At 36.2% G+C, this 24,221-nt stretch overlaps 1 protein-coding gene and 1 long non-coding RNA gene across 15 annotated transcripts in view; one reads left to right on the top strand and one right to left on the bottom strand.

The window, feature by feature from the left end:
• MBNL1 (muscleblind like splicing regulator 1) overlaps positions 1-24,221 on the top strand; it is a 202,082-nt gene that overhangs the window by 174,292 nt on the left and 3,569 nt on the right. For 7 of the 14 annotated variants that reach the window (XM_030844614.2, XM_030844634.2, XM_030844611.3 and 4 more), the window contains 6 exons: positions 7,784-8,041; positions 9,210-9,263; positions 10,138-10,291; positions 17,842-17,877; positions 18,568-18,662; positions 21,739-21,813. In XM_030844614.2, the coding sequence (XP_030700474.1) occupies positions 7,784-8,041; positions 9,210-9,263; positions 10,138-10,291; positions 17,842-17,877; positions 18,568-18,662; positions 21,739-21,795 (654 nt within the window). In that variant the 3' untranslated portion in view covers positions 21,796-21,813. The remainder of the gene's footprint in view (positions 1-7,783; positions 8,042-9,209; positions 9,264-10,137; positions 10,292-17,841; positions 17,878-18,567; positions 18,663-21,738; positions 21,814-24,221) is intronic. The other 7 variants (XM_030844615.3, XM_030844622.3, XM_030844618.3 and 4 more) reach the window with 4 other exon arrangements.
• Positions 17,575-24,221, bottom strand: part of LOC138842676 (uncharacterized) — a 42,016-nt gene continuing 35,369 nt past the window's right edge. Inside the window, exon 4 of the long non-coding RNA XR_011377431.1 lies at positions 17,575-20,689. This is a non-coding gene — a long non-coding RNA (uncharacterized lncRNA). The remainder of the gene's footprint in view (positions 20,690-24,221) is intronic.

The raw sequence follows: 24,221 nt of genomic DNA, 5'->3' as shown, positions 1-24,221 counted from the left end.
AAAATTCAGTCTTCATGGTTTTCTCTAAAGAGGAGCAAGTCTCCCGAATATCAGTCACTGAAATGAGGCTTTTAAAATTCCATTTTGTGACCTTGGGATGCCCTTGTGTAATTTTCAAGTAGCGGTCATTTTCAATGATTATTTTAAGAAATTGTTAAAAATCTGTAGGTACTGGAAAGGACTGAGGTTTTTAGTCATATCTTTGCTTCATTACAAAGAGTTGGTAATTAAGGAAATCACTGTTTGACTTATTTTCACGACACACAATAATTTTTTTGTGGTGCAAGAAGGATCCATGAATGCATTTATTCTCTCGTTTATTCAACAATATCCAATGAAGAACTGTTGAACATCTTACACGTAAAAACTGTTGGAAGGCATATCTTGAAGCCTTATAAGGTTATCAGCTGTGTTATTAACAACAAGCAAAGGTCCACCAGAATAGTGCCAAGCTCATAAATGACGCCCAGTAACTTAGTCAGTGAAGGAATAAATGCGTCAGTCAGCCAGTTAATCAATTAATTAATCACAGAACGATACATGCCCTTATTCAGAGCTTAGGGTAATGTAACAGAAGAGATAAAATATGACACATTTTAAACATGTGTTAGCATTCTTCTTGAGAACATGTTTACATTTTGAACATTCCAGCTACAAAATGTGGCATCTAGTTCATGCCCCTAGTCCTAGAGCAATGGTTTTCAAGCTTTAATGTGATTAGAATCACTTGGGACGGTTGTGAAAAACGCAGGGCCTGGGAATTCCCTGGCGGTCCAATGGTTAGGACTGGGGCTTTCACTGCCCAGGGCCTGGGTTCTGTCCCTGGTCAGGGAACTAAGATCCCACAAGCCACACAGCACAGCCAAAAAAAAAAAAAAAAAATTAAAAACTAAAAAAAAAAAATTTTAATGCAGGGCCTCATCCCCACAGACTGATTCAGTGGGTCTTTAGCGGGTCTCTGAAATCCTTTGCACAGATCTGCCAGGTGATTCTAAATGCAAACGGTCTATAAAATACCTATTCCAGGCATGCCAGCACCTGTCATTTAAGTCTTAATTTTCATCATTTACCTCATGTACAGTTACTTGTATACAAAAATCTTCCTCCTCCAATGCATTTAGCATTCTACATTTTGCGAAATTGCTGAGAACACAATGTACAGCATTATGAAATATTTTAAGCAATTGGTGATAATTTTTAGGGTAATTTATGCTGCATAACAGCATTAACCAAACAAAAGACAAACCAGTGGCCACATATTTCATATGCTGATGGAGACATTAGATTGCCATTTTGTGAACTACATCATTTTTATATCAATAGTCTGTATGACAAAAACATATGACATATTCCAGGGAAGGAGAGCAAACCACTAGGCTTCTGATACTTTTCAGTTGAAGTTTGTTTTAAAATAAAGTATTCATGTGCCGAAAGTTTTATTCTACTGAGGTAATCATGACATGAATTTCTAATTCAGACCACTGGATACTGAATGCTTCCACTACTTACTGACACAGAAGAGTCTAGTGACTTTTTTCATATAGACATAAAAACATATGATACCTACTGCCTACACAAAAAAGAGCATTTAAAGATAAATGTGGATTCAAGTGATTGTGAAAGGCATTCCTACATGACATTATTATAGGCATTGAATGGATTTGTCATGATCTATTGCATATAAAAGATGCAATTCAAAATAAGATTAGAAAAGCAAATGCTTTTAATAATATAAGAAAGGCTTACTGATAGAATTATTTTACTTCCGTATTTTTGTAGAGAGTGTTTGGCTATTGCTTGTATGATATTTTAATTTCTTTAGAAAAGTACCAAGAAATATTGAGTTTTATGCACACAGGTCTATGTAGTCTACATTTTTTTAAATTGTAATAACGCTTTAGAATGACTCTCTAAAATGTGGTCACACCCCCCATTTAAAACATCTAGTCTCTGTCGATTATTACTGTCTGTGATTAGTTTGAGTTTTGTTTTAGAGATGATAGAGTTGTACATTGTTTAAAATAAGGGAATTGCTAATCCTGGCTCAGCCAACTCATATTTGCTGTTTTTCCACCAATTTCTTCATACAAATTAAAGCTAAAATGCCCCTATCTTTGCAGTTATTTAGAAGGAGTAATAAAGGTAACTATAGATCTGAACATCTGGCATATTGATGAGCTTGTTTCAGATGTCCTGTCATGCATAGAAATGAGTAAATGAAAATCTGGCAGTGTATTTAATGGCAAGTTTTATTTAGTTGGTCATTCCTGTATATTCAGATTTGATTTTTTTAATTACATAAGGTCAAATGACAAATTCTTAGCTATATCATCTATAGAAATATGCTTGTCTTCACTGGCCTGGTGGTAATGATAGGTTCCACCTTTTAGATTTCAAAGAAAACTCCCAGTTGATCTTAACAGAAATTCTCTGAGGTAGCTAAAGTAGATGTCTTTTTCTTCAGTTTTTAAAAAATGAGGTTCAGGTAGACCAAATTTGTACAATTATCAAATAACAGACTGAAACTAGATATCGCATCATCAGATATTTATCTTGGGAATGTAATTTTACCAACAATTAACTAAGATCATTTCCCCTAATCACCAGAATTTTAAGATGTGGATATTTGAATTCGTTTTGAGTTGAAAACTCAGGTAATTTCTTTGTATTAGATTGTATATTCATGACCTGTAATGCTTTGGGTTCTTTGATAAAATTGATTATCCAGTATTTCTTTTTTAAAGTGTTGTGTTAGCTCAAACTTAATAAAGTCCATGATGCTTACTGTTGAACAACGGGTATGTATGTGTCTTTGAATAAGCTCCTTAATATTGGTCATTAGGTTTAAATTGACTTCCCAGAGTATTAAAGTACCCTGAGATGGGCTTCCCTGGTGGCGCAGTGGTTGAGAGTCCGCCTGCCGATGCAGGGGACACAGGTTCGTGCCCCAGTCAGGGAAGATCCCACATGCCGCGGAGCGGCTGGGCCCGTGAGCCATGGCCGCTGAGCCTGCACGTCCGGAGCCTGTGCTCCGCAACGGGAGAGGCTACAACAGTGAGAGGCCCGTGTACGGCAAAAAAAAAAAAGTACCCGAGAGTCCCTCTTCCCTGTTACAGTTAGCCCTCTCTTCCTGCTTTGAATGTTAGTCTCTAAAGATGACTAACTATGTTAAGCACAAAACATAGAATGTCTCTTAAAGAACATGCAAATGGCTGTTTAGTTTTGAATAAGTTCATCCATTGACCTTAATTTCCTTAGACTCTCAAGCCTTAACTTGCAGAGTAATGATGAATTTAATACTACTTATACAACCTATTATTATTTTGACCATTTTGAAATATGTTTGTCATGTTTATAGAAATTGAGATCGAATAACAGCTGTTTAATCAGATTTGTATAGTGTGTTTTAAGCTATCTGTACATTATCTTATTCAGTATTCATGATTCCAGAGCTAGTAAATATAAACACTAGATAGAACTGAAAATTTCTGATTTCAAACTCTATTCTCTTTCCACCCTACTACTGCTATTTAATTAACCAAAGAAGGTTTATGTAGAATTAATTTAGATTTCCTTGGGAAGTTTTTCTGATTGCTTTTTCTTTTGATTGTTTAAAGTTTATATGCCAAAGGTGTTTTTCTGGAAATGGAATTTTCAGTGAATATTTTTATTGAAATGACGGTTTTTACTGTAAAAGCAACCTCTTATCCATTTTGTATGAAAGTTTCCAAAACTTACCTGATTTCCAAAGCAAATCCTGCCTTAATACTTTTTTTTTTTAATCGAGTATAGTTGATTTACAGTGTTGTGTTAGTTTCAGGTGTACGGCAAAGTGAATCAGTTATATGTATACATATATCCACTCATTTTTAGATTCTTTTCCCATATAGGCCATTACAGAGTATTGAGTAGAGTTCCCTGTGCTATACAGTAGGTCCTTATTAATTATCTATTTTATATATAGTAGTGTGTATAGGTCAACTGCCTTAATACTTATAGTACATATAAGTACTTATACTTACAAACATTCTTTTTGATTGAAGCACATTATGTGTTTAGCTAATATCAATAGATGGAATTATTTTCATCTAGGTTTGAAAACCACTTACCAAACTGTAAAAAGTACTTATATATGTTGACCCACTAATGCCATTTCTGCACATTTATCCTTAGAGAATGATTTTTTAAAGAGTGTGGTCATGAATATACTCTTTGCAACATTATTTGTAATATGGGAATATTGGAAATAATCTAGATGTTCTCTGAAAGAGTTACCTATATTATACACATCTGTTTTATGGAATTTGATGCAGCCAGCAAAAATGATGACTCTGGACACTATTAAGTAAAACAAACAAACAAAAAGCTTATGCTACATTGTTGAGCAAAAACAGATCACCAAGAAATAGCCATACTATAGTTACAACTATTTGAAAAATATGATCGTGCAGAAGATTGGATGAGAATAGAAAAAAGAGCCATAATGTTGTTAGGATTTTCAAATCCTAATTTTATCTTCTTTGTTCCAAATTCTCTGTATGGTAAATTGTGCGACTTCTTATCCTGATTTGAATTATAAGGTTCGATTTGTTGAAATTTTGTCTGTCAACTATAATTTGGTAACACAATACTACAACTAAGAGATTTCTTTTGGGGAAGCAACACAGTCTAAAGTTTGCTTGAGTTTATCAGGCCAAACCCATATTCAGCAGTCAAGGGATAGATCCCATTTTATTGATGGTCATTAGTAGAGAAAAATCTGTTTGAAAAGCTTTGGGAAGTTTGTTCTGTTCAGATAGGTACCCAGCAATCCATATATACATGCAAAGCTTGGCGAACTTCTCTAGCCCCTCTAGCCTTGTAGCTCTCACCAGTACAAGTTTTCACAAGAGATTTTCAGTTTCTTCTCTATTTTTTTCAAAGGCAAGAATAATAGGAGAACAGCTATTTCAGTATATTTCTTCTGTTCCATTTCTCTTGTCAGGAGGAACCTTAAGTTGGAAAAAAAAAACAGTCAAAAATGTATATCATGCAGAAACAGTTACCTAAGTTCTTGGAACATCAGAAAAGGCTGAATTTAGGAACAAAATTCTGAGCTAACTGCTAGTTATCAGCTCTGCTTAAACGTTTTTTAGAATTCTCCCCCAGTGCATCCTGCAAGGCAGTAAAGAGTACAAAACTGTAATAAACCAATTATTAACCTATACAAACCACACTGACACATGCATAAAGCAAACGGAGAGGGACGAGAAGGGGTCTTAGAATGATCATCTTTATGCAACCTGATTTTAAGCTCACATCCCTGAAAATAAAAAGAACGTTGAGATGGACAGAGAAATAAAAAAGTCAAGATCAGCCTGGCACTCAGCACTGGCATAATTGTTTTTGAAAAATTGCAAATCTTTGATTTTGATAGTGATTCAAGATCCTACAGATAGACTGCCTTCAGATCTTCTTTCTTGTCAGTGTGGCAAAGAGTGAGAGAAATTGGAAAACAGAGTGTTGGTTCAGCCGCTGCCAGTTTCTCTGCGAGCATATTCGAGAAAGCAGGAATTACTGAAGAGCTAACAGCAGTAGTGTCCGAACACAGATGGTTTCCTATTGGATGAGGCTGCATTGACACAGATTTGTTTAAACAGAAAAGTAACTTTTTTGTTTATGCTGTGGTATAAGTTTAGCATAATTTTGCATACATACGTGAAGAGTTTTTATCCTCATTTAAGTGTTCCTCTCTTCCTATTTTGATGAGCCTAATTTAGTAAGTGGGGATTTGTGGTGTAGAAAGCCGCACAGCTGACTCCAGTCCTCAGTGAGAGTGGAGGACAATAGTTGTGGATAACAGCTTTACCACTTTTGCTTTTCAAATTATAAACTCCTGGATATCCTTGTTTTCTTTTGTTCAAGAAGATAAATGCAATGATAAAAAAAAAAAAAGGATCTTCTGTAACTTCCTAAGTCACCTTTGTATTCCTAATATCTCTCAGAGTGTCTGGCACAGAGTAGTTATTTAATAATTTTTAAAAATTACATAAATTGAGGTGATGAATAGAGTTGGCTCATTGCTATGTGGAATGCAATGCTTTAGCTAGCTTGAGGTTTCCAAATGGTGCAAGATGTCGTTTATAATGCTATTTTTAAGATATACCACGATACAAATTATAGAGACCTTTTTAAAAGGAAGCACTTTCCTCAATAATGGGATATGGATGTAAAAGGGGGAAATGCCTAGAATTAAATGTGATCATTTCATGTATTTAAATCCAAGAAAATCTTTGTTTTTTTAAATCACAATGGGGTTCCCCCCCCTTTTTTCCCCTTGATGAATTCCAAAATTGAGTGTTCAGGGTCTGCATTCGCTCAGTTTGTAAAAAGATTTGTGAAAAACAAAACGGAAACATCCTTGAAGCATGAAGTAAGAGCATAAAAATATAAGGACATTCTGTGTTTAGATGGCCCTCTTGTGGTAAAAAGGTCAAACTATTCTGACTGAAGACAGCGCCGGCAACCTCTTGATTAGAGCAAGCACCATGACAAACTTTAATAGTAAGAGTCAAAATCGAGCAGATGAATGAAAAATAACCCATTTTCACCTTTCCCCAGGGACCCCATCCAAAATTAATAGATATAAAACAAACAGTAGGGCTTCCCTGGTGGCGCAGTGGTTGAGAGTCCGCCTGCCGATGCAGAGGACGCGGGTTCGTGCCCCGGTCAGGGAAGATCCCACATGCCGCGGAGCGGCCGGGCCCGTGAGCCAAGGCCGCTGAGCCTGCACGTCCGGAGCCTGTGCTCCGCAACGAGAGAGGCCGCAACAGTGAGAGGCCCGTGTACCGCAAAAAAAAAAAAATAAACAGTAACAAAAACTAATCTTTTTCCATCTGCTTTTTATAGCTACCAGGTAAATCTCTAATGATCAAAAACTTAGCTCTTCGAAACATTTTATGAAAAAGCTATCATTTTACTTTTTACACTTTCTTAAATAATTTCTGATTAGCATAAAAGTTGCAAAAATAGAACCAAGAGTTCCTGCCTATCCTTCACCCTGCTTACCTAAATATTGACAGCTTACATAGCCATGTTACCACTCACAAAACCAGAAAATTAGCCTTGATAAGCTGCTATTATCCGATCTACAGACCTCAATCAGATTTCACCAGTTGTCCTACCAACCTCCTTTCTCTGACTCCAGGATCATTCAGTCTGTGACAGTGTCTCAATCTTTCTTTGTCTTTCATGACCTTGACACTTTGGAAGAGTACTGATCAGTCATTTTGTAAAACATCCTACCATTTTAGCTTGTCTGATGTTTCCTCATGATTAAATAAATTCAGGTTATGCGTTCTCAGCAGTAATACAACAAATGTAATGTATCCTTTTTTCAGTGCATCATATCAGTAGGTACATGATGTCATTATGTCTTTATTACTGGTGATATTAACTTTGATTGTTTGATTAAAGCGGTGTCTCCAGGGTTCTTCACTATATAAAGTTACTGTTTTCCCCCTTGGTAATGAATAAGTATATCAACATAATTTAAATTAGATATTTTACCATAATTAGTATCATAAATGTGTTTTCTTTCTCATGGACATTTTACTGAAATAGGATTATAATTTGTATACCGAACTAAGAATGTTTTCAAGTTATTTTGTGGTTCCTTTGCAAATTATCTTTTCCCCTTTCATTTGTTGGCTTCTATCACCAGTCTTGCACTTTAAGTTAAAATCTTCGGAAAGTTTCTACTTGTCCATGTTGACTGACCCCTGTGCACTTAATGACCCCGTAGGTATGTCGAGAGTACCAGCGTGGCAATTGCAACAGAGGAGAAAACGATTGTCGGTTTGCCCATCCTGCTGACAGCACAATGATTGACACCAATGACAACACAGTCACCGTGTGTATGGATTACATCAAAGGGAGATGCTCTAGGGAAAAGTGCAAATACTTTCATCCTCCCGCACATCTGCAAGCCAAGATCAAGGCTGCCCAATACCAGGTCAACCAGGCTGCTGCAGCACAGGCTGCAGCCACCGCAGCTGCCATGGTGAGTTAGAGACCTCAGATCAATCCTCGTTAACAGTCAAAAAAGCAAAGTGAACAGCGATATCTGACGACAAGCTATTCATTTATTAACCTTTTTAAAAAAAATTTTTGCTTAAGATATGTTTGTTCAGGTATCCCAGACAATACATAATGAAGTTACCATTCAGAGAAGTGAGAGTAACTCCTCAAATGGTTCAGATTGCTCCTTCCCTCGGCCTAGCTCTTAATACTGTGTCTTATTCTGGATATAGGGTTTCTGAAATTTCTGCTTCGTACAGAACACCTGTCTCCTTTTCGGTTTAACGATCCTGCCATTTCGGTCCTCTTATTTCTGTGTGCCACCTAATCAGCCATCGTTTTCCTTCGGTGTGTTCCTTTGCACATCAAGGCTCTTCTCTACATTATCTTGCTTTTAACCATAAGAGAATCTGGAACTATTTAGGAGACTTGCTTCAACAAAATTGTTTTTAGGATTAGCTACAAGATTTTGAACAGTTTGCTATCTAGATAATCTTAAGCAATATTGTGGCATAAACAGAACTGTAAAACTAGAGAAGCTTGCCTATGCCATTACGTAGAAAGGAGAAAGCAGTACTCAAGGAGGAGTTAGAAATTGGATCATTTAGAACAGATACCTATACACTTAAGGTAAATTTTAATGTGATCTAATAGCTGATTTTAATGAGTCCATTTTTGTTCTTTGCTTAGCTGTTGTAATGTTGTCCTTTTTTTTTACATAAATATATGACGTAATCTTTAAAATATTCATAAAAAACACTGTGTGGTATTTCATAGCACAGTAAAATAATCACGAGAGAGGTCTTTTCTGTGTTTGTTTATGGATACTTGAGCAAAAATACAGAAGGCAGACTCTCTCCTCCTCTCTTCCTTTCACTCTTTTTTTTTTTCTGTTAGAGTATCTTGTTTGTAATTAACTACAAAGAGGAGTTATCCTCCCAATAACAACTCAGTAGTGCCTTTATTGTGCATGCTTAGTCTTGTTATTCGTTGTATATGGCATTCCGATGATTTGTTTTTTTATTTGTTTTTTCTCACCTACCCAAAAATGCACTGCTGCCCCCATGATGCACCTCTGCTTGCTGTTTATGTTAATGCGCTTGAACCCCACTGGCCCATTGCCATCATGTGCTCGCTGCCTGCTAATTAAGACTCAGTCGGCTGTCAAATCACTGAAGCGACCCCTCGAGGCAACCTTTGACCTGGTACTATGACCTTTCACCTTTTAGCTTGGCATGTAGCTTTATTGTAGATACAAGTTTTTTTTTTCTATCTATTTAAAAATATATATTCCTTTTTCTGTTATAAAGTTGTAAAGTACAATGAAAAACTGAGTGTGGTTTCCTGACAAAATTAGCGGAAAGACCGTAATACAAGTCCCTGGACGGATATCATACAATGAAAGATTCCGAAAGCCCAGCAGTCCACATTCAGTTTAACTACATTGTAGAATATTCTAATGGAAAACTTGAAGGACATTAAAAATGTATTTTTGGACTGTATATTTATGTACCTGTTTGGTTAGCATGGCTTTAGTGATAGAATTATTGACTTTTTAATATTTCTAGTTCAGTGTTTTAAGAAAAAAAAAAACTTGCATGCTCTGGGACATGTGCATGTTTAGGTAGACATGGGGGGAGGGGCAGAGTGGGACTGATTTTTATTTTACCTGTTTCGGTCACTCCGTACAATTAACTATTAACATTGCTTATACTTGTCAGTCCTCATGGAGCTCGCAGTGCAGCTTTTCTTCTTTTCCCAAATCAATGGCTTCTCCCAGAAAGCCTGAAGCATTATGGGACTTAAAACACTTTAACACATTATAACATGTGCTCTCATACTAGTGGGTTTTTCCCCCCGCCCCCAAGACAAAAATAATGCTTCCTTTAAAGCTTTTATCTTGCTTTTTTTTTTTCCCTTTAAATTTTTGTTTATTGGATGTTTTTTTCCCCTTGGGTAGTTAAGTGCTCTGCTGCTTGCTTGCTCATGCTTCCTAACAATTTTAGCCCTCAACTGATTTTTCTTTTTTCTTTTTCTCTTTTTACTGGTATTTGTTTTTTATACTCATTCACTAAACAGGGAATTCCTCAAGCTGTACTTCCCCCATTACCAAAGAGGCCTGCTCTTGAAAAAACCAACGGTGCCACCGCAGTCTTTAACACTGGTATTTTCCAATACCAACAGGCTCTAGCCAACATGCAGTTACAACAGCATACAGCATTTCTCCCACCAGGTAAGGGGTTTGAGTTTATTAATAAATGAATCTGATGATCCCTGTAGAGTGCTACTGGTAGAGCAGATAAGCCACACCCCCAGTTGTTTTTAGCCATAGAGCAGGTGGAAGGTAAGATGGAAACTTGTCTGAGGTATCGCCTATGGTTTTCCTTAAAAACTAAGAATTTTAGCTTAATGAAAGATGGATTAGACATCATTGATGTTTTATATATTTATTTTTGTTTGTGTAATTTGGAATTGAAATAGAGTTCTTTTCTTTTTTTTTCCTCTTTCCTCTACACCGTTATATGTCTGTCAAGCTATTTTATGACCCTTTCCTGCTGTAAGACCCCTTTGCCTTCATGATTCCATAGAGTTCATTTGAATTATATGAAATGACACTTTTCAGTTTTGATTTTTATTTTTCAGCCTTTTTGTTTTCAAGGTGGAGAATAAAAAACTGACTTTGTGTTCCAGAGCTCTTAAAAAGTGCTCTTATCAGTACCAATCAGTATATATCACTTAAAATTGTTGCTCCTGAGCTAATATTGAAGTAGCCCTAAGTGCCCAGTGAAGTTTACATTTATTGTTGAGTTATACATTTGTGGTTTCAGTTGATTACAACTTAGTCAAATAAATATACTCTAGAACTATACACAAAGATATATAATTTAAAAACATAAATAATCAGAAAATTAGTTATCTAGAAATTCATTATTTTTGCTCACTCATCATTTACTTCAGAAAAATACATATTACACTTCTTGTAATCTGGAATTCAACTAACCAGAGACTCTAATCTTATTTTCCTCTTTACCTCTTAATCTTTCTAAAAAATTACCATGTGTTAAGAGATTTATTTAATACAATAATTTTATTAATTAAATTGATAAATTTATGACTAGATGTGTATGTCAGAGATCCAGCCCCATTAGTATATTATACTATGTTAACAGTATTTACAGGGCATTACGTTCAAAATGCCATGAGGGAATGTGATAATTTGTTTTTGAATAATGAGAATCAATTATAGTCACATTAGTTTTTACTGCTAAGCACAACTTTATATACAGCGCATCTTTGAAAACTAGCCATCCCTATGTAGAATATGTAGTAACATTGAATGAACTAGAATATTCCACTAATTGAAATAGCCTGTCCTGGAACCACAGATAAAATGATATTTACTCATGAAATAGTGTCTATCAAGTTGCAGTGTGTCCATTTTAGAACAGAAATTAAATCATGTTGATCTGTAGGGTATTTGTGCATTCTGAGGGAAAAGTCACGTTTGTTTTAAGTTTTAATAAGATTAAAAAATTTCTTCTCAACGTATACAGTTTTTCAGAGATTTCCAGAAATGGATCTTTTTGCTTTAGTATAAATTGCCACGCCCCTGGATTTATGCTGTCTCCAACAGATAATCTATCAATTTTTCTATAGTCAGATCAGTAGACAAAGTTTCAAGGGATTCAAACAAAGTTTCAAAGTTTCAAGTAGGTAACTGCCATAATCTCTTTGAAGAAATTTAAAATTATTTTTGTCAGTTTATTTCATTGAATAAAACCTTACTACTAGAAATGACAGTTTCCCTATTTAAAAATCTAAAAATAAAAACAAATCTAACTTCTTCCATAAATTATTTAAAGAAACCTAAAATAATCTGTTTTATCAAATGGGTTTTGCATCAGTTTCTCCAAAAACATTCAAATGACTGAAGATTTTTCTAAATAAGTATAATCATTAATTGCATGATATGCATGACTCTGACTTATGACAATAGTCTCTCCCTGGAATGGTTTTTAGTCTGTGGATAGGATAGAGCAAAAGATGATTAGGTAAGGTCAAGTCAGAGAAAAACAATAAATACCTTCATAAGTCAGAATCATACTTATCTCTCTGTTCTAGAAACTAAGCATTGTTAATTTAAATAAAGTGTGCCACAATATATTGAAATATGCTGAAATTTTTAAGATGCATTTGCATTTTTATGATGAATTTGCATCAGAAATATTCTGTTCTTGATATTTGTAGTCAACATGCTATGAAATTATTGCAATAGTAATATCAAATAAGAGTTATTTGTAACCCAGTTTTAAAGAGCTTAAGCTTCAGGTTAACCTTTATTGGTCACATAATCAGAAGTAAGTACTGCCTCCATCATTCCTTAAAAATATTTTCATTGTCGGGACTTTCCCTGGCGGTCCAGTGGTTTGTACTCCACGCTTCCACTGCAGGGGGCACAGGTTCGATCCCTAGTCAGGGAACTGAGATCCTGCATGCCTCGCATTGCGCAGCCAAAAATAAAATTTTCATTGTCATGTGTACCTGCGTGCCAGTATGGCATTAAGAAGTTAAAATGGATAGCCCATTTATACTTCTGCCAAACCACTTTATCAGACAACCAGAAAGGAAAGAAATCTAAGGCAGAGAATATGAAACCCAAATGCCTTCAGGGCCAGGCAGGAAACGTGAATAAGTGAGCAAGAAATAAAGTAGGAGCTGTGGGGTCTGGGAGGCACTGGAGAGCACAGGCCCAGTCTAAAGGGGTCGGTCAATGTTCAGACTTAGCCCTTTGCTGCCTTAGAGGATTGTCTGCCTAGTGGGTATGGTGCACTGCACAGTACCCTTTGTGGTTCCATGTACGTCAGAGTCTTCGTGAACAAGGGGTGGTTGTGTCTGTTCCTCCCAGGGTTGGTTGTATACAAACTTGTACAACCTAATGCAGTGGCCCTGGTGTCCAGTGTTGCCAGATCTTATGATTTTTTTTCCAGATATTCTGGACATTTGGAGGTTCATATGTGAAATCTCTCAATTTTGAAATATTTTCAGCTAATTTAAGTTTTTAAATATACTTTGAGAACTACAGAAAATCCATCCTACCACAAATTCATATGTCATCTTATGTATAACGCCTGGGAGAAAAAGTCATTTTCCAAAGTCTAGGTTATTCTGCAGACATATAGAAGAATTATATGATCAGAGCATCCTATCTAACCACAGTATTATAATTTGGAAGTTATATTCTGAAGACTTTATTGGAACTGATTAGAAAAAGGAAGTCATTTATTTTTTGCAGTTTAGAGTTTTAGAGCTCTGTAGTCTATTGCTTCAATCATAACTTCAGGGACACGCAGGTCTATTTCATTGAAGTTACAATGAAGCATGGTTGGCTAAATCTTTAGAGCAGGTAACTCTGTATACAGAGTAAGTTGCTAGCAAAAGATCAGGGTTCAGTGGCAAACCAGCTAGCTAGCTAAGAAAAATTAGTATATACCGTAACTTTTAAGAACAAACTGGGACTTACGTGGCCTATACCCATCTATCCATCATCCATCCGTGTATGCATTCATCTATCCATTTATCCATCCATCCTTCTAACCATCTATCTATTCTTCTCTCTCACCCTACCTCCTTCCCTTCCTCTCTTTCTTCTGTTCCTTCCCTGTTTTCCATCCACCTATCCGTCTACTTATCCATTCGTCCATTCATCCATCTTTCCATTCATTCAATCAACCCCATCCCACTGCATCTCCCTGCCACCCACCCCAAGAAAGTTTTCTGGCCTTTTGTTTTTACACCGTCCATCTCACTTAAAGATAAATACAAGTAATTTGGATTAAGTTCACATTGAAGCTTTGGTGGTTTTTTTTTTTTAGATATATAGTCCTTTTTTTTTTTAACCTTCACCCTTTAAAACTAAATTCATTATTTATACAGATTATGCATAACCTAGGGTCTACTTACGTTGTAGTTGTAAATTTCACCCCTGAAATTAGAGTGTGTAAGAAATAACACTTTTATTTACATCAGATTTATTTTCCTGAACTGAAATTAAGTCCAATTCTAAACTCCAATTTCACTGTGTTGGATAGAAATATCAGGCGGCGTCACTGGGATTCCAGAACCCCATCCTCACATCTCCTCTTCTTTCTGTCTCTACTCAAATAGAGGTCCTGTGCAGTCCAGTAGTCTCAGACAGGCTACCCATTCTCCATTCCTCAGTCAGCACTGGTCACTGCTGATGTCCTCAATGTCCATGTTTACAAGATCTCTTTTTTTTTTTTTTTCGGTATGCGGGCCTCTCACTGTTGTGGCCTCTCCCGTTGCGGAGCACAGGCTCCGGACGCGCAGGCTCAGCGGCCATGGCTCACGGGCGCAGCCGCTCCGCGGCACGTGGGATCTTCCCTGACCGGGGCACGAACCCGTGTCCCCTGCATCGGCAGGCGGACTCTCAACCACTGCGCCACCAGGGAAGCCCACAAGATCTCCTGAAGGCAGGTACTCCAGGGCTTCTATGCCTGCCTTGGGTACAAGCATCCTTGCCTGAGCCCCTTAGCCTCCCTCCCTTAGCAGCCCATTCCTTGGAAAGCCTGCTGCCTGCGGGGCTGCTGTGAAAGAACACGCCACATGCCTAACTACCCAGGGACCCTGCACACTGCCCGCCTCCTCTCCAGGGTCTGGAGGAACTTTTCTCTCTGCCCTCCTTCACAGTTTTTGCCTACATGCGATCCTCAGAGGCACACCTCTCTTCTCTCCTCCTGGCATATTGCCCTCAGTCAGTTTAGGTTTATGATTTCAAAAGACCTAAAAATAAGTTTCCTGTAAACGGCTTCAGCTTCGCCATGCGTGGCAACACTACCAGAAATAAGGAAACAAAAGGCCAAGAAACTTTCCTGAGGGGTTGGAGTGAGAGGGGAGTTGCAGAGGGATGGGGTTGTTTTAACAGAAAGAATAGAAAACAAAGATTTCCAGCTTATCACTTTCATTATACTTAATGAAATTAATGCAGATGGTTTACTTGAAACTTAGCATAGTGATTACAAATCTGGTTTGGAAGTTTAAATACAGCTGTACCACAAGATATAATTTCCCTATACTTTCATTTTTTTCATCTATAAAATGGGGATAATAGTAATTATTTCAGAGTTGTGTTTAAGTGAGTTCTAAACATATTTGATAAAAACATTTTCTTAAAGCACTTTTATAGACAAGTCTAAGAGTCTAGAATAAAGCCTGGAATGTAGTAAGCACTGAGTTTTATTTATTATTTCCCAACTCAGTAGTGTAATAAAATAGAATTCGATTGATTGAATAGAAACAGAAATAAATTCTATGGAGCTGTTGCTTCTTTAGATATCAATTTTGAGAATAATTCAACTGATTGTGAACTTTTAGTTTGAAATGATATAAATTATTTTTAGAAGACTTTAAATCAGCTTTATACTTCTATCATAATCTACCTAAATAGGCTTGAATTACCATATCTAAATTCAAACCTCCAACCAAATCTCCATTATAATTCTTTTTCTCTCTACTTCCTTCCTTTCTCCTTGAACTGATTTTACCTACACATACGTCTCATTTGTAACTTACCTTCCTAGTAATTTTTTCTGCACCTTCATACAGATCAATTTAAAATTTTAATATGAATATCATGTAATTAAAGTTGCATTCCTCAGAAACACACCATTCTGCTCTGCAAATACCTTTGTAGGGGAAATTCGAAATTGACAAATACATTCACTTAAATGTTGCCTTGTGCTGAAAACTGAAGGAAAAAATTTTAATTGGCTACTTGTACAATCATTATTAATAAATCAACCCGTCTGATGTAAAGATGGATATTATGGTCATTTCAAAAGTGATTTTTTGTTTTTGGTAAGTGGGTCCTACAGCATTATGTCTTCATATTCGTGAGTTATTGCACCCTGGCTAGTATTTTCATTGCTGCCTTATGTTTATTTGCTGCAAATCCCTCTCAAAACTGTGTGCATTGGTTATAATGTTAATGAGGAAGATAACTCAAACTGAAATGCAAATCATAAATGCTTTAGAGTTTTAGAGAGATAGGGTAAATTTAACTCATTTTCAGCATGTGCAGCCTCAATTATGCATGGGATGAAATACAATAGGCAAATTGCAGCATAATAATAAATAATAAATTTAAAACCTATAACCTGTACAGTATTTAAAATGACAGTTTATCAAATTGCACATTATTCTTTTTCATTCATCTTTTCATCCTCTCTTTCTCAGTCTTCCCACCCCACTATTATAGGATAATGATTTCATAAGATCTAGAGTATTAAATTTTGCTTGCTCTACTGTCTCAAATTACCGTCTTTGTTATTACTGGTTTGTTTTTGTTGTCTTTCACAAGTCTTTGACTCAGTAGTGGTAGCAAATGACAGAGATCTTCAAGTGTCTTAAATAATGCCTATCAATGTAATAGTACTCCACCTGAGAGGATGCCTCCCTAGCGCCATTACCTAGTTTAATCACTGATCATTGTGCCCACCGTCTAATTGTGATAACAGTCTAATTGCAGCTGTTACAAGGATGCCAGTTAAGTAATCTGTGCTTCTCAATGGCAGCTTTGTTTTATAGGGCCATCTCTGACGAGACGAAATTGGCAGATACTTTTCTAACAAATGTTCATCCCAGATGCTGCTAGTATTTAAATAGGATGCACCAAGATTCAGATAGAAACATAAAATCATTTGATATTTTAAAACCTAGAAGTCTAAACTAATCTCATAGAAAGAACAGTAATTCAGTATGTGGGAAAGGGCCCTGTACTTGGTAAAACAAGTTAGATTTTTCAATGTTTATATGTCAAAGAGAACAGGGACTATATACGTAATATTTATTTTAACGTCATGTGGCGCCATTGTGAACATCAGTGCTAACACCCCATATGCGATGTATATATCTTCATTATCTCCCATTCAGGGTTTTTATTGAAATCTAATCAACCATTTTTTGGATGTGAAATTTTGTAGAACATTTGCTATTCCAAGAAGTCCTGAGGGTCTAAACCAGCAGTGAAAACCAGTCAGTTTTCCCAGATACCTACTAAGTAAACCAGTTCGAGACTTATATGAAAGTATATCCCATCTCAATGTTTTCCTTACATTTAAATTCCCAACTAAGGCAATGCAGAAGTTCACTTTCGCTTTATGCATAATTTATTGCTTGGTACCCCTCCAAATAAAATTCCTGTATGAATGATCACAACCCCTTCCATGCCTGTGTTGTTGTCGCTACAGTGAACAGGGAAATAAATAAGACCAAAGGAATGAAAATGAATGTTTTGGTTTCATTACATTGTTAAGTCAGTTTTGTGCGTTGAATTATTTAGCATCTTAATAATAAATTTCCCTAATGATTTAACATGTGCTCAGTTCATAGGTTAAAGTCAGAAATAGCAAAGCTACCAGATGGCTAGTAACCAGATTAAAACAAAACAAACTGCAGTATTATTTTTAAAAGAATTAAGCAGGTTTCAATTTTTTTCAAAATACTTTTATTTGTAGGCAGCAATTAGGAGAAACAACGTGTACCAGCACACAGTTAAACTGGCTTTTATTCTTCACTTGAGACTAGTTCTAATTGATCACTATGCTATTGTATGATTTGATTGTGCTGACAGTTACATGCCACTGTTCCCATAATAACAATTTTTCTTCTTTGTTCAAATGAATTTCCTAATTACACGTGTGATGGGATGTTTTAATTCTTTTCCCTTTTCAAATCCACCTTCCTGTTGCAATGCATGATGGGCAGGCTCAATATTGTGCATGACACCCGCTACAAGTGTTGGTAGGTGCCAGCTTTGTTTCTTGATTATCTTAAACCTATGGTGCACCTCACAGCCCCTCAAAATCCACTGCTAAGTTTAACTTATATCTATTGGGCAAGTCCATTTCCTTTTTACTAACACCTGTCAATTAAATGCCATTTTCTATTTAATTGACATGGACTCACATAAATGTTTTCTTTACACACAAGTTTCCTTTAGTCACCTTTAGTGGATTTTGATTGGACTATGAGTTCTGGTGTGTAAGAAAAAAAAAACTATCTCATAAAAGTAATATATTGTATATTTTTACAATAGTAAATAAGAAAACATACTTTTATTCAAACAGATAATTGTATATATGAAGTAAATACCTGTATTTTGACTTAGATTTTGAATGTCTGACTATGAACACTATATAAAATTCTTGTTTTTGACTTAGCAAATTAAGCCTGTTTGTGTCAATTTTCTTGATTTGATGGTAACAAGCTTTTTTTCCCCTTTTTTTTCTCTTTCATCCCCCTTCCCCTTCTCTCCTTGGAATGTTGTCCTGCTTTGCGCTGTGATTGCATGTCACTCACTGGTGATGATGCCCCGTCACACGGCTTGTTGCTGTGATAAATACCATGCCCAATTATCTCCTCCATGTTGCCATGGTTTCCATATTGCTACACTCTTCTGTATGTTTGCTTATATGATTTTCCCTCCGAAAGTTCCCATGGTGCACGGTGCTACGCCAGCCACTGTGTCCGCAGCAACAACATCTGCCACAAGTGTTCCCTTCGCTGCAACCGCCACAGCCAACCAGGTTTGCTAATTTACAGCTTTGTTTCTTAAAAACCAACTCTCGTAGGGCTCAGTCCAACAGCCCTGACGCACGTGAATTTCCCACTGAGGTCCGTGGGAGTCGCGTGTCTGTGAGGGCTGTAGAGGGTGCTTTAAGAGCATGGGGTTTCAAAGATACCTCTTGTTGGCCTACACATTCTCTCTGATGAGCGGCAGAATGCTTTTATGCCATTTATAAGTGCTCCAAAGTTGTCGCAGCTCCATTTCTAAAGCTACTAAAATGATATTTACACAAGCAATTCTCAGTTGGGCTCAATCCATCACGCAGGTGTTTCGACCAATCGAAATTATATAGGGTAGTGTATACAGGTGTTGAACTACAATGCGGCACACCTGAAACTTACCATTTTTAAAATACAGGTGATTTTAAGGTTTTTGTTATACGCATTTGATACATACAATTTCTTAGTTCTTGCCCAAATTCTTCATAAAAAGCAAAATATTTAAATGTGTTATCTATGCCACAAATGACCACTCTTGTAAATAGAGTTTGTTATAAATTCATTATAGTTTTATTCAATAAGCAGATTGCATATTCAAAATAGGTTAAATTTGTGTCCAAGTTTTGATTCTCAATGATTTAAGGGAAAAAATAAAATTCCTAAGTGCTCTTATTTCTGTAACTACTCAGCATAAACGTTGAGGGTTATGAAGGGAAAAAAAAAAAGGCATCCAGTACGGCAAATTGAGTCATTCTATGTTCCATACAAGTTTATGGAGTGACAGATACACAGGGTATTTTTAAGTGGAAGGAATCTGTTTCAGAAATTTAAACTTTATGATGTGAGTATTCAAAAGAAATTGATTATTAAAATATTTACATTTTAAAATCTGCATGGATTCAACCAGCGTTTTCTGCTCCTATTTAAAATTATGTTCTAGAAAATACTGGTTGAATCAAAGTCAAATTTATGTAAAGTAGGTTTTGGCTTGAATATATAGATATGTTTGTTATGAACGTAAAGTTCAGTAGGGTTAATAGCATATGAAAAAATCTAGAGGCAAATCAAGTTTCAGATAACCCCCAGACCAAGGTTAAATGTAGCCAAATGATTCTCAGAAGAACCAGTATCAGATGGGAATCAACATGTTGCCCCTTTGGGAAAAGAAGAACAATTAAGTACCATCCGAATTCGCAGTTATTGCTATAAGGAGTAGCCACCCTTGTTTCTGTAGTGCACCGTGTACTGTTGAAGAAGAACTATAAGCTATTAGTACAGCCATTAAAAACTTTCAAAAGCAGCATGCCAAAATGGGTGTATTTTAAAGTTTCAGACAAGCTTTAAACATTTCTTGGCAAAGAATCGTTAGTTTTTCCGAAGCTTGTCAAAATAGCCCTGGATTTATGCTCACACATCAGACTCATTTACAAGAATGCTAGATTGTGCATCTGTGGCATGTTAGTAAGTAATCTATGGTAGAAATTTCTTAATGGAGTCAATGCAATCCGTTGATGGTGCAGATTAATGATGTTGAACTCTCTTGTGTGTACCATGTATGACTATAGAATTGCTGGTGTAAGCAGAAGTACAGCAAAGCAAATTTCAACACGCCCTGGCCACCTTGGTTGTAGGGGACACTTTACTTTTTGCATTGTGCTGTGACCATTTCATGCATAATCTTGGGTCTTCATACTGTTTCACAACCAAAAGAAAGAAAAGGGAATGGATATATATATACACACATATATTATATCTACATATACATACATATGTATATGCCTACAGTACAGTAGCAATGCTGGAAATAGCTGATGCCACAAAATGCAGCCTGCATGCATGCAGAAGTTTATAGCTGGCCCTTCATCTGCATCGATTGGTGTTGAAGGTCCTTGGTATGTTTCGACAGCCCCATCCTTGATGCTTCTACACTGTTGGGTGCAACATCCTGTCCTGCAGCAGCAGGAAAAATGGTATGAGAAGCTTCATTATGCTTGGAGCACATTTTCGTGCCATTTGCCAATGCTGTAAAATTGTGTAAAGATATCATCTGAGAAATGGAAATAAAATAGAGACATAATTAATTTACACTGCAGACTGTGGACTGTAATATGTTGAATTGGTCTAGGACAACTAAATCGAAACAACAACAAAATGCCTTCATGTATGTGATTTTACTGTTCTCCCATCAACCTTGCCAAAATGGGACTCGGGCCATTTTAGAGATGAGGAAACCTAAGCATAGAGTAAGTGCTTTGCTCAAGGTTACACACCGGGAAATGGATCACTAGTGTTAGAACCCGTGCTTTCACTCCTCTGATCGTCTTCGTCTATAGGATAGATGTCATACATCTGTCTCCCAGGATAGCAGTCATACTCGTCTATAGGATAGATGTCATACATCTGTCTCCCAGGATAGCAGTCATACTTCTGGGCTGGAGGAGAATCAGGCTACAAACTGGAAGATCTTGGCTTTTGGGATGATGGAAACAAGTCACCTCTATATTCCTTATTGTATTTCCTTATTGTATTTTCTCTCAAGTTTTGTAATTCTCTTGCCCATTTAAAATACAATAAAATGTGCAGTTGGGATTCAGAAATGGGTTCTGAAGTAGATTTAACACCGTTATCCAGTTCTTTTGAAATACTCCTTTATAATTCTTACCTGGTACTTTTAACTTGGAAAAAAGTTAGACACCATCAGTTGAATGAAAATGTAGAAACTGGTTGCACAAAAATAGGCAAGACATTTCTTTACTTTTTGGATTACGGAATAACTGAAACCACAGGTGTGTGTGTGTAGGCCAACAAAAAGGGCTTCTTTCAATTACTGCTCTGCATGAATTTTTGATAGTTTTACTTCTCTTCCTAAAAACTGATAACATGTATAGAATAGTATTTAACACAAAGATTTTTAAAAATGAGTTGCTACTTTGGCATTAAGTTTACATTAACTTACTGTTATGTTGACCAGATAAGGACTGTCACCTCACAGCTGAATTTCACTTTTCTTAAAAAATTTAATATTAAAATGTTTTCATCTCTTGGTTGTTGGCTTGCTTGCATGGGTCATTCATTAAATAATTTTTTATTTGCTAGATACCCATAATATCTGCCGAACATCTGACTAGCCACAAGTATGTTACCCAGATGTAGAATTTTCATCACTACACAGTAAGTTCATTGTGTAATATAGAGTTTATATCCGTGGTCGTTTTTTTTTTAAGATAACAATTGTGTAATGCACTTAAGAAAATTTTATAAAATTTCAAAGAAAGTATTTATATAGAGCTCACAATTTTATCTTAGGTGGGTTACAAGGCATTTTATCATGTGAATTCATAATAAATATGTTGATGTCACTTAAATATGTGTAATACTTAGGATATATTAATTTTGTTTTTATTTCATACTAGAAATAAACACAAGAGTGAAGAAAAAAGGCAACTTAAAACTAAATAGAAGGCATAGATCAGAGGCTGGCAAACTTTTTCTTGAAAGATGAGATAGTAAATATTTTTGGCCGTGTGGGCCATAGGGTTTGTGTTACAGCTGCTCCACTCTGCCACTGTCGCACAAAAGCAGCCAGAGACAACGTGTAAACTAAAAGGTGTGCTGTGTCCCAATAAAACTTTATTTACAAAAACAGGCAGCAGGCCAGATTTGGCTCACAGGCAGTAGTTTGCTGATCCCTGGTGTAGGTCAGCATTTATTTTATTCAAAAATTGCTTTGCTAAATCCTAAATGAGAACATGTACCCACTTTACCCCGTGCTTCGCCACACACAGGGTCATTAGAATATGAAGAGTCTGATTTAAATAAATATATTCACACACGGATGTATGTGCACGTGTACACACACACACACACATCTATACATTCAGGTAAACTTTAGGTACTTCAGAATAGTCACCCTGGAGGATCATATAATTCTAAAGATGTTGTCGTTTCTCAAATGATTTGAAAGTCTTGTGGTTTACTTTCAGACACATTGACTTAGATACTTGCAAAGATGACCATTTTTCATCCATAGAGCGTATGTTTTATTCAGTATGCATGTGTTCAAGTTATCTACGTGCTCAGAAGTGTATTAAGTATCTATTTTTATATTTAGAAAGAGCCATAATGCTTAAAACTGAGTCTGGTAAATAAGAGGGGTGATCATTCTTTGTTGCTTCCTTTCATTCATTTATCTGTTCATTAACATATTTACAAATGATTTTTTGGTGCTACTGTGTGTTAATTACCAGGTCGAGGAAATAAAGATGAGTAGATGATGAGATAATGATGTAACTTTCAGCACTCTACATTAAAATAAGAGAGGTGTGAACACATTTCTCTTGGAGCAAAGATGAGGGAGCAGCTCTTCCTAACAGAGTCAGAAATTAAGTGAATTTGGACAATCAAGATTGTTACAGAGTGAAGCGAGATGTCACGGCCTTACAGAAGAAGGGACAGAGGTGTTGAGTCAGGAGATGGGGCAGTTCAGAGGCCCTTGAGCATAGCAACAGCTGGTCAAAGGGTGAACCCACGTAGGAGAAGTGTATAGATGAAATCTGAGAGCTGTTTAAGAAAGAAATAGACTCAATCTGAGAAGTACTACCAGAGACATGCTGCAATCCTGAATTAAATGACTGAAACTGATTTTTGTGTTTCGTAAGTTCTCTCAATGCAGTTCTGATAATGTTTATTATTCTGAACAATAGCCACATTTTGAATAAGCACATCGCTTTGTGGTCTGTAGGTTTGGAAATAGCGTTGTCTTTTTGACATGTTAAAAGAAAACTGTTTCAAGCTTTTAGTCAGTTGGGTGTGTTTGATATGTATATCTGTAACTACGTTCTATTTCTTAGCAATAATCCAGGTTAAAAAAAATGATAGCAAATGGCCGTAAGTTCATCAATTAGCAAAACAGTGGATTTGTGTGTATTGAAACTTAGGCTCTTTAATGTTCTGTTTAACAAATGATTACTCATTTTCATGAGGAGTTACAATACTTAAACTGGTTTTTGAGTGCAGCAAAATCGTGATTTCTTTCATTCTCTAGGTTGTGTGCTAAAGCATATTTTAATATGTAAAGATTCTCTGGGAACAAATTTCATGTAAAAACTGGAACTCAGTTCACAGGTGCATTGTAATATCAGTTCAACCTTAATTTGTCAGGAGCATAAGGAACAATTTTTATTTTCTTGCTTTAGTGGGAAAAATCCAAACGTTATCCAAAACAGTCATGTAGAGTATCGTTCTTTTATTTTTTTCCAAACACATACTGTGCTAATCAAGCACCCAAAGAGAGCAAATTGTGTTTAACAGGATTGTTGCATGGATTTTAATTTCGTGGGCCAAACCATTACTCTTGAAACCTATTAACCTTTAGAAGTAAAATGAGTTGTAAGTTCTGCCCCACAAGGACAGTGGTAAAAAGAGCTCTACTACATTATGCCCCTTGAGTCTACAAATGTATTTTATACTTTGAGCTTGGTGTTGGGTGATATTTGTTCAGAGTCTACAGTTTCATTAAGCTGTGCATGTCATTTTATTCTCGAAGAAATGATAAACAAATGTAGGTCCTTTGTACTTGT

Source organism: Globicephala melas, chromosome 4 (genome assembly GCF_963455315.2).
Source record: "Globicephala melas chromosome 4, mGloMel1.2, whole genome shotgun sequence".
NCBI classification, from domain to species: domain Eukaryota; kingdom Metazoa; phylum Chordata; class Mammalia; order Artiodactyla; family Delphinidae; genus Globicephala; species Globicephala melas.
This window is presented reverse-complemented; position numbering and strand designations above follow the sequence as displayed.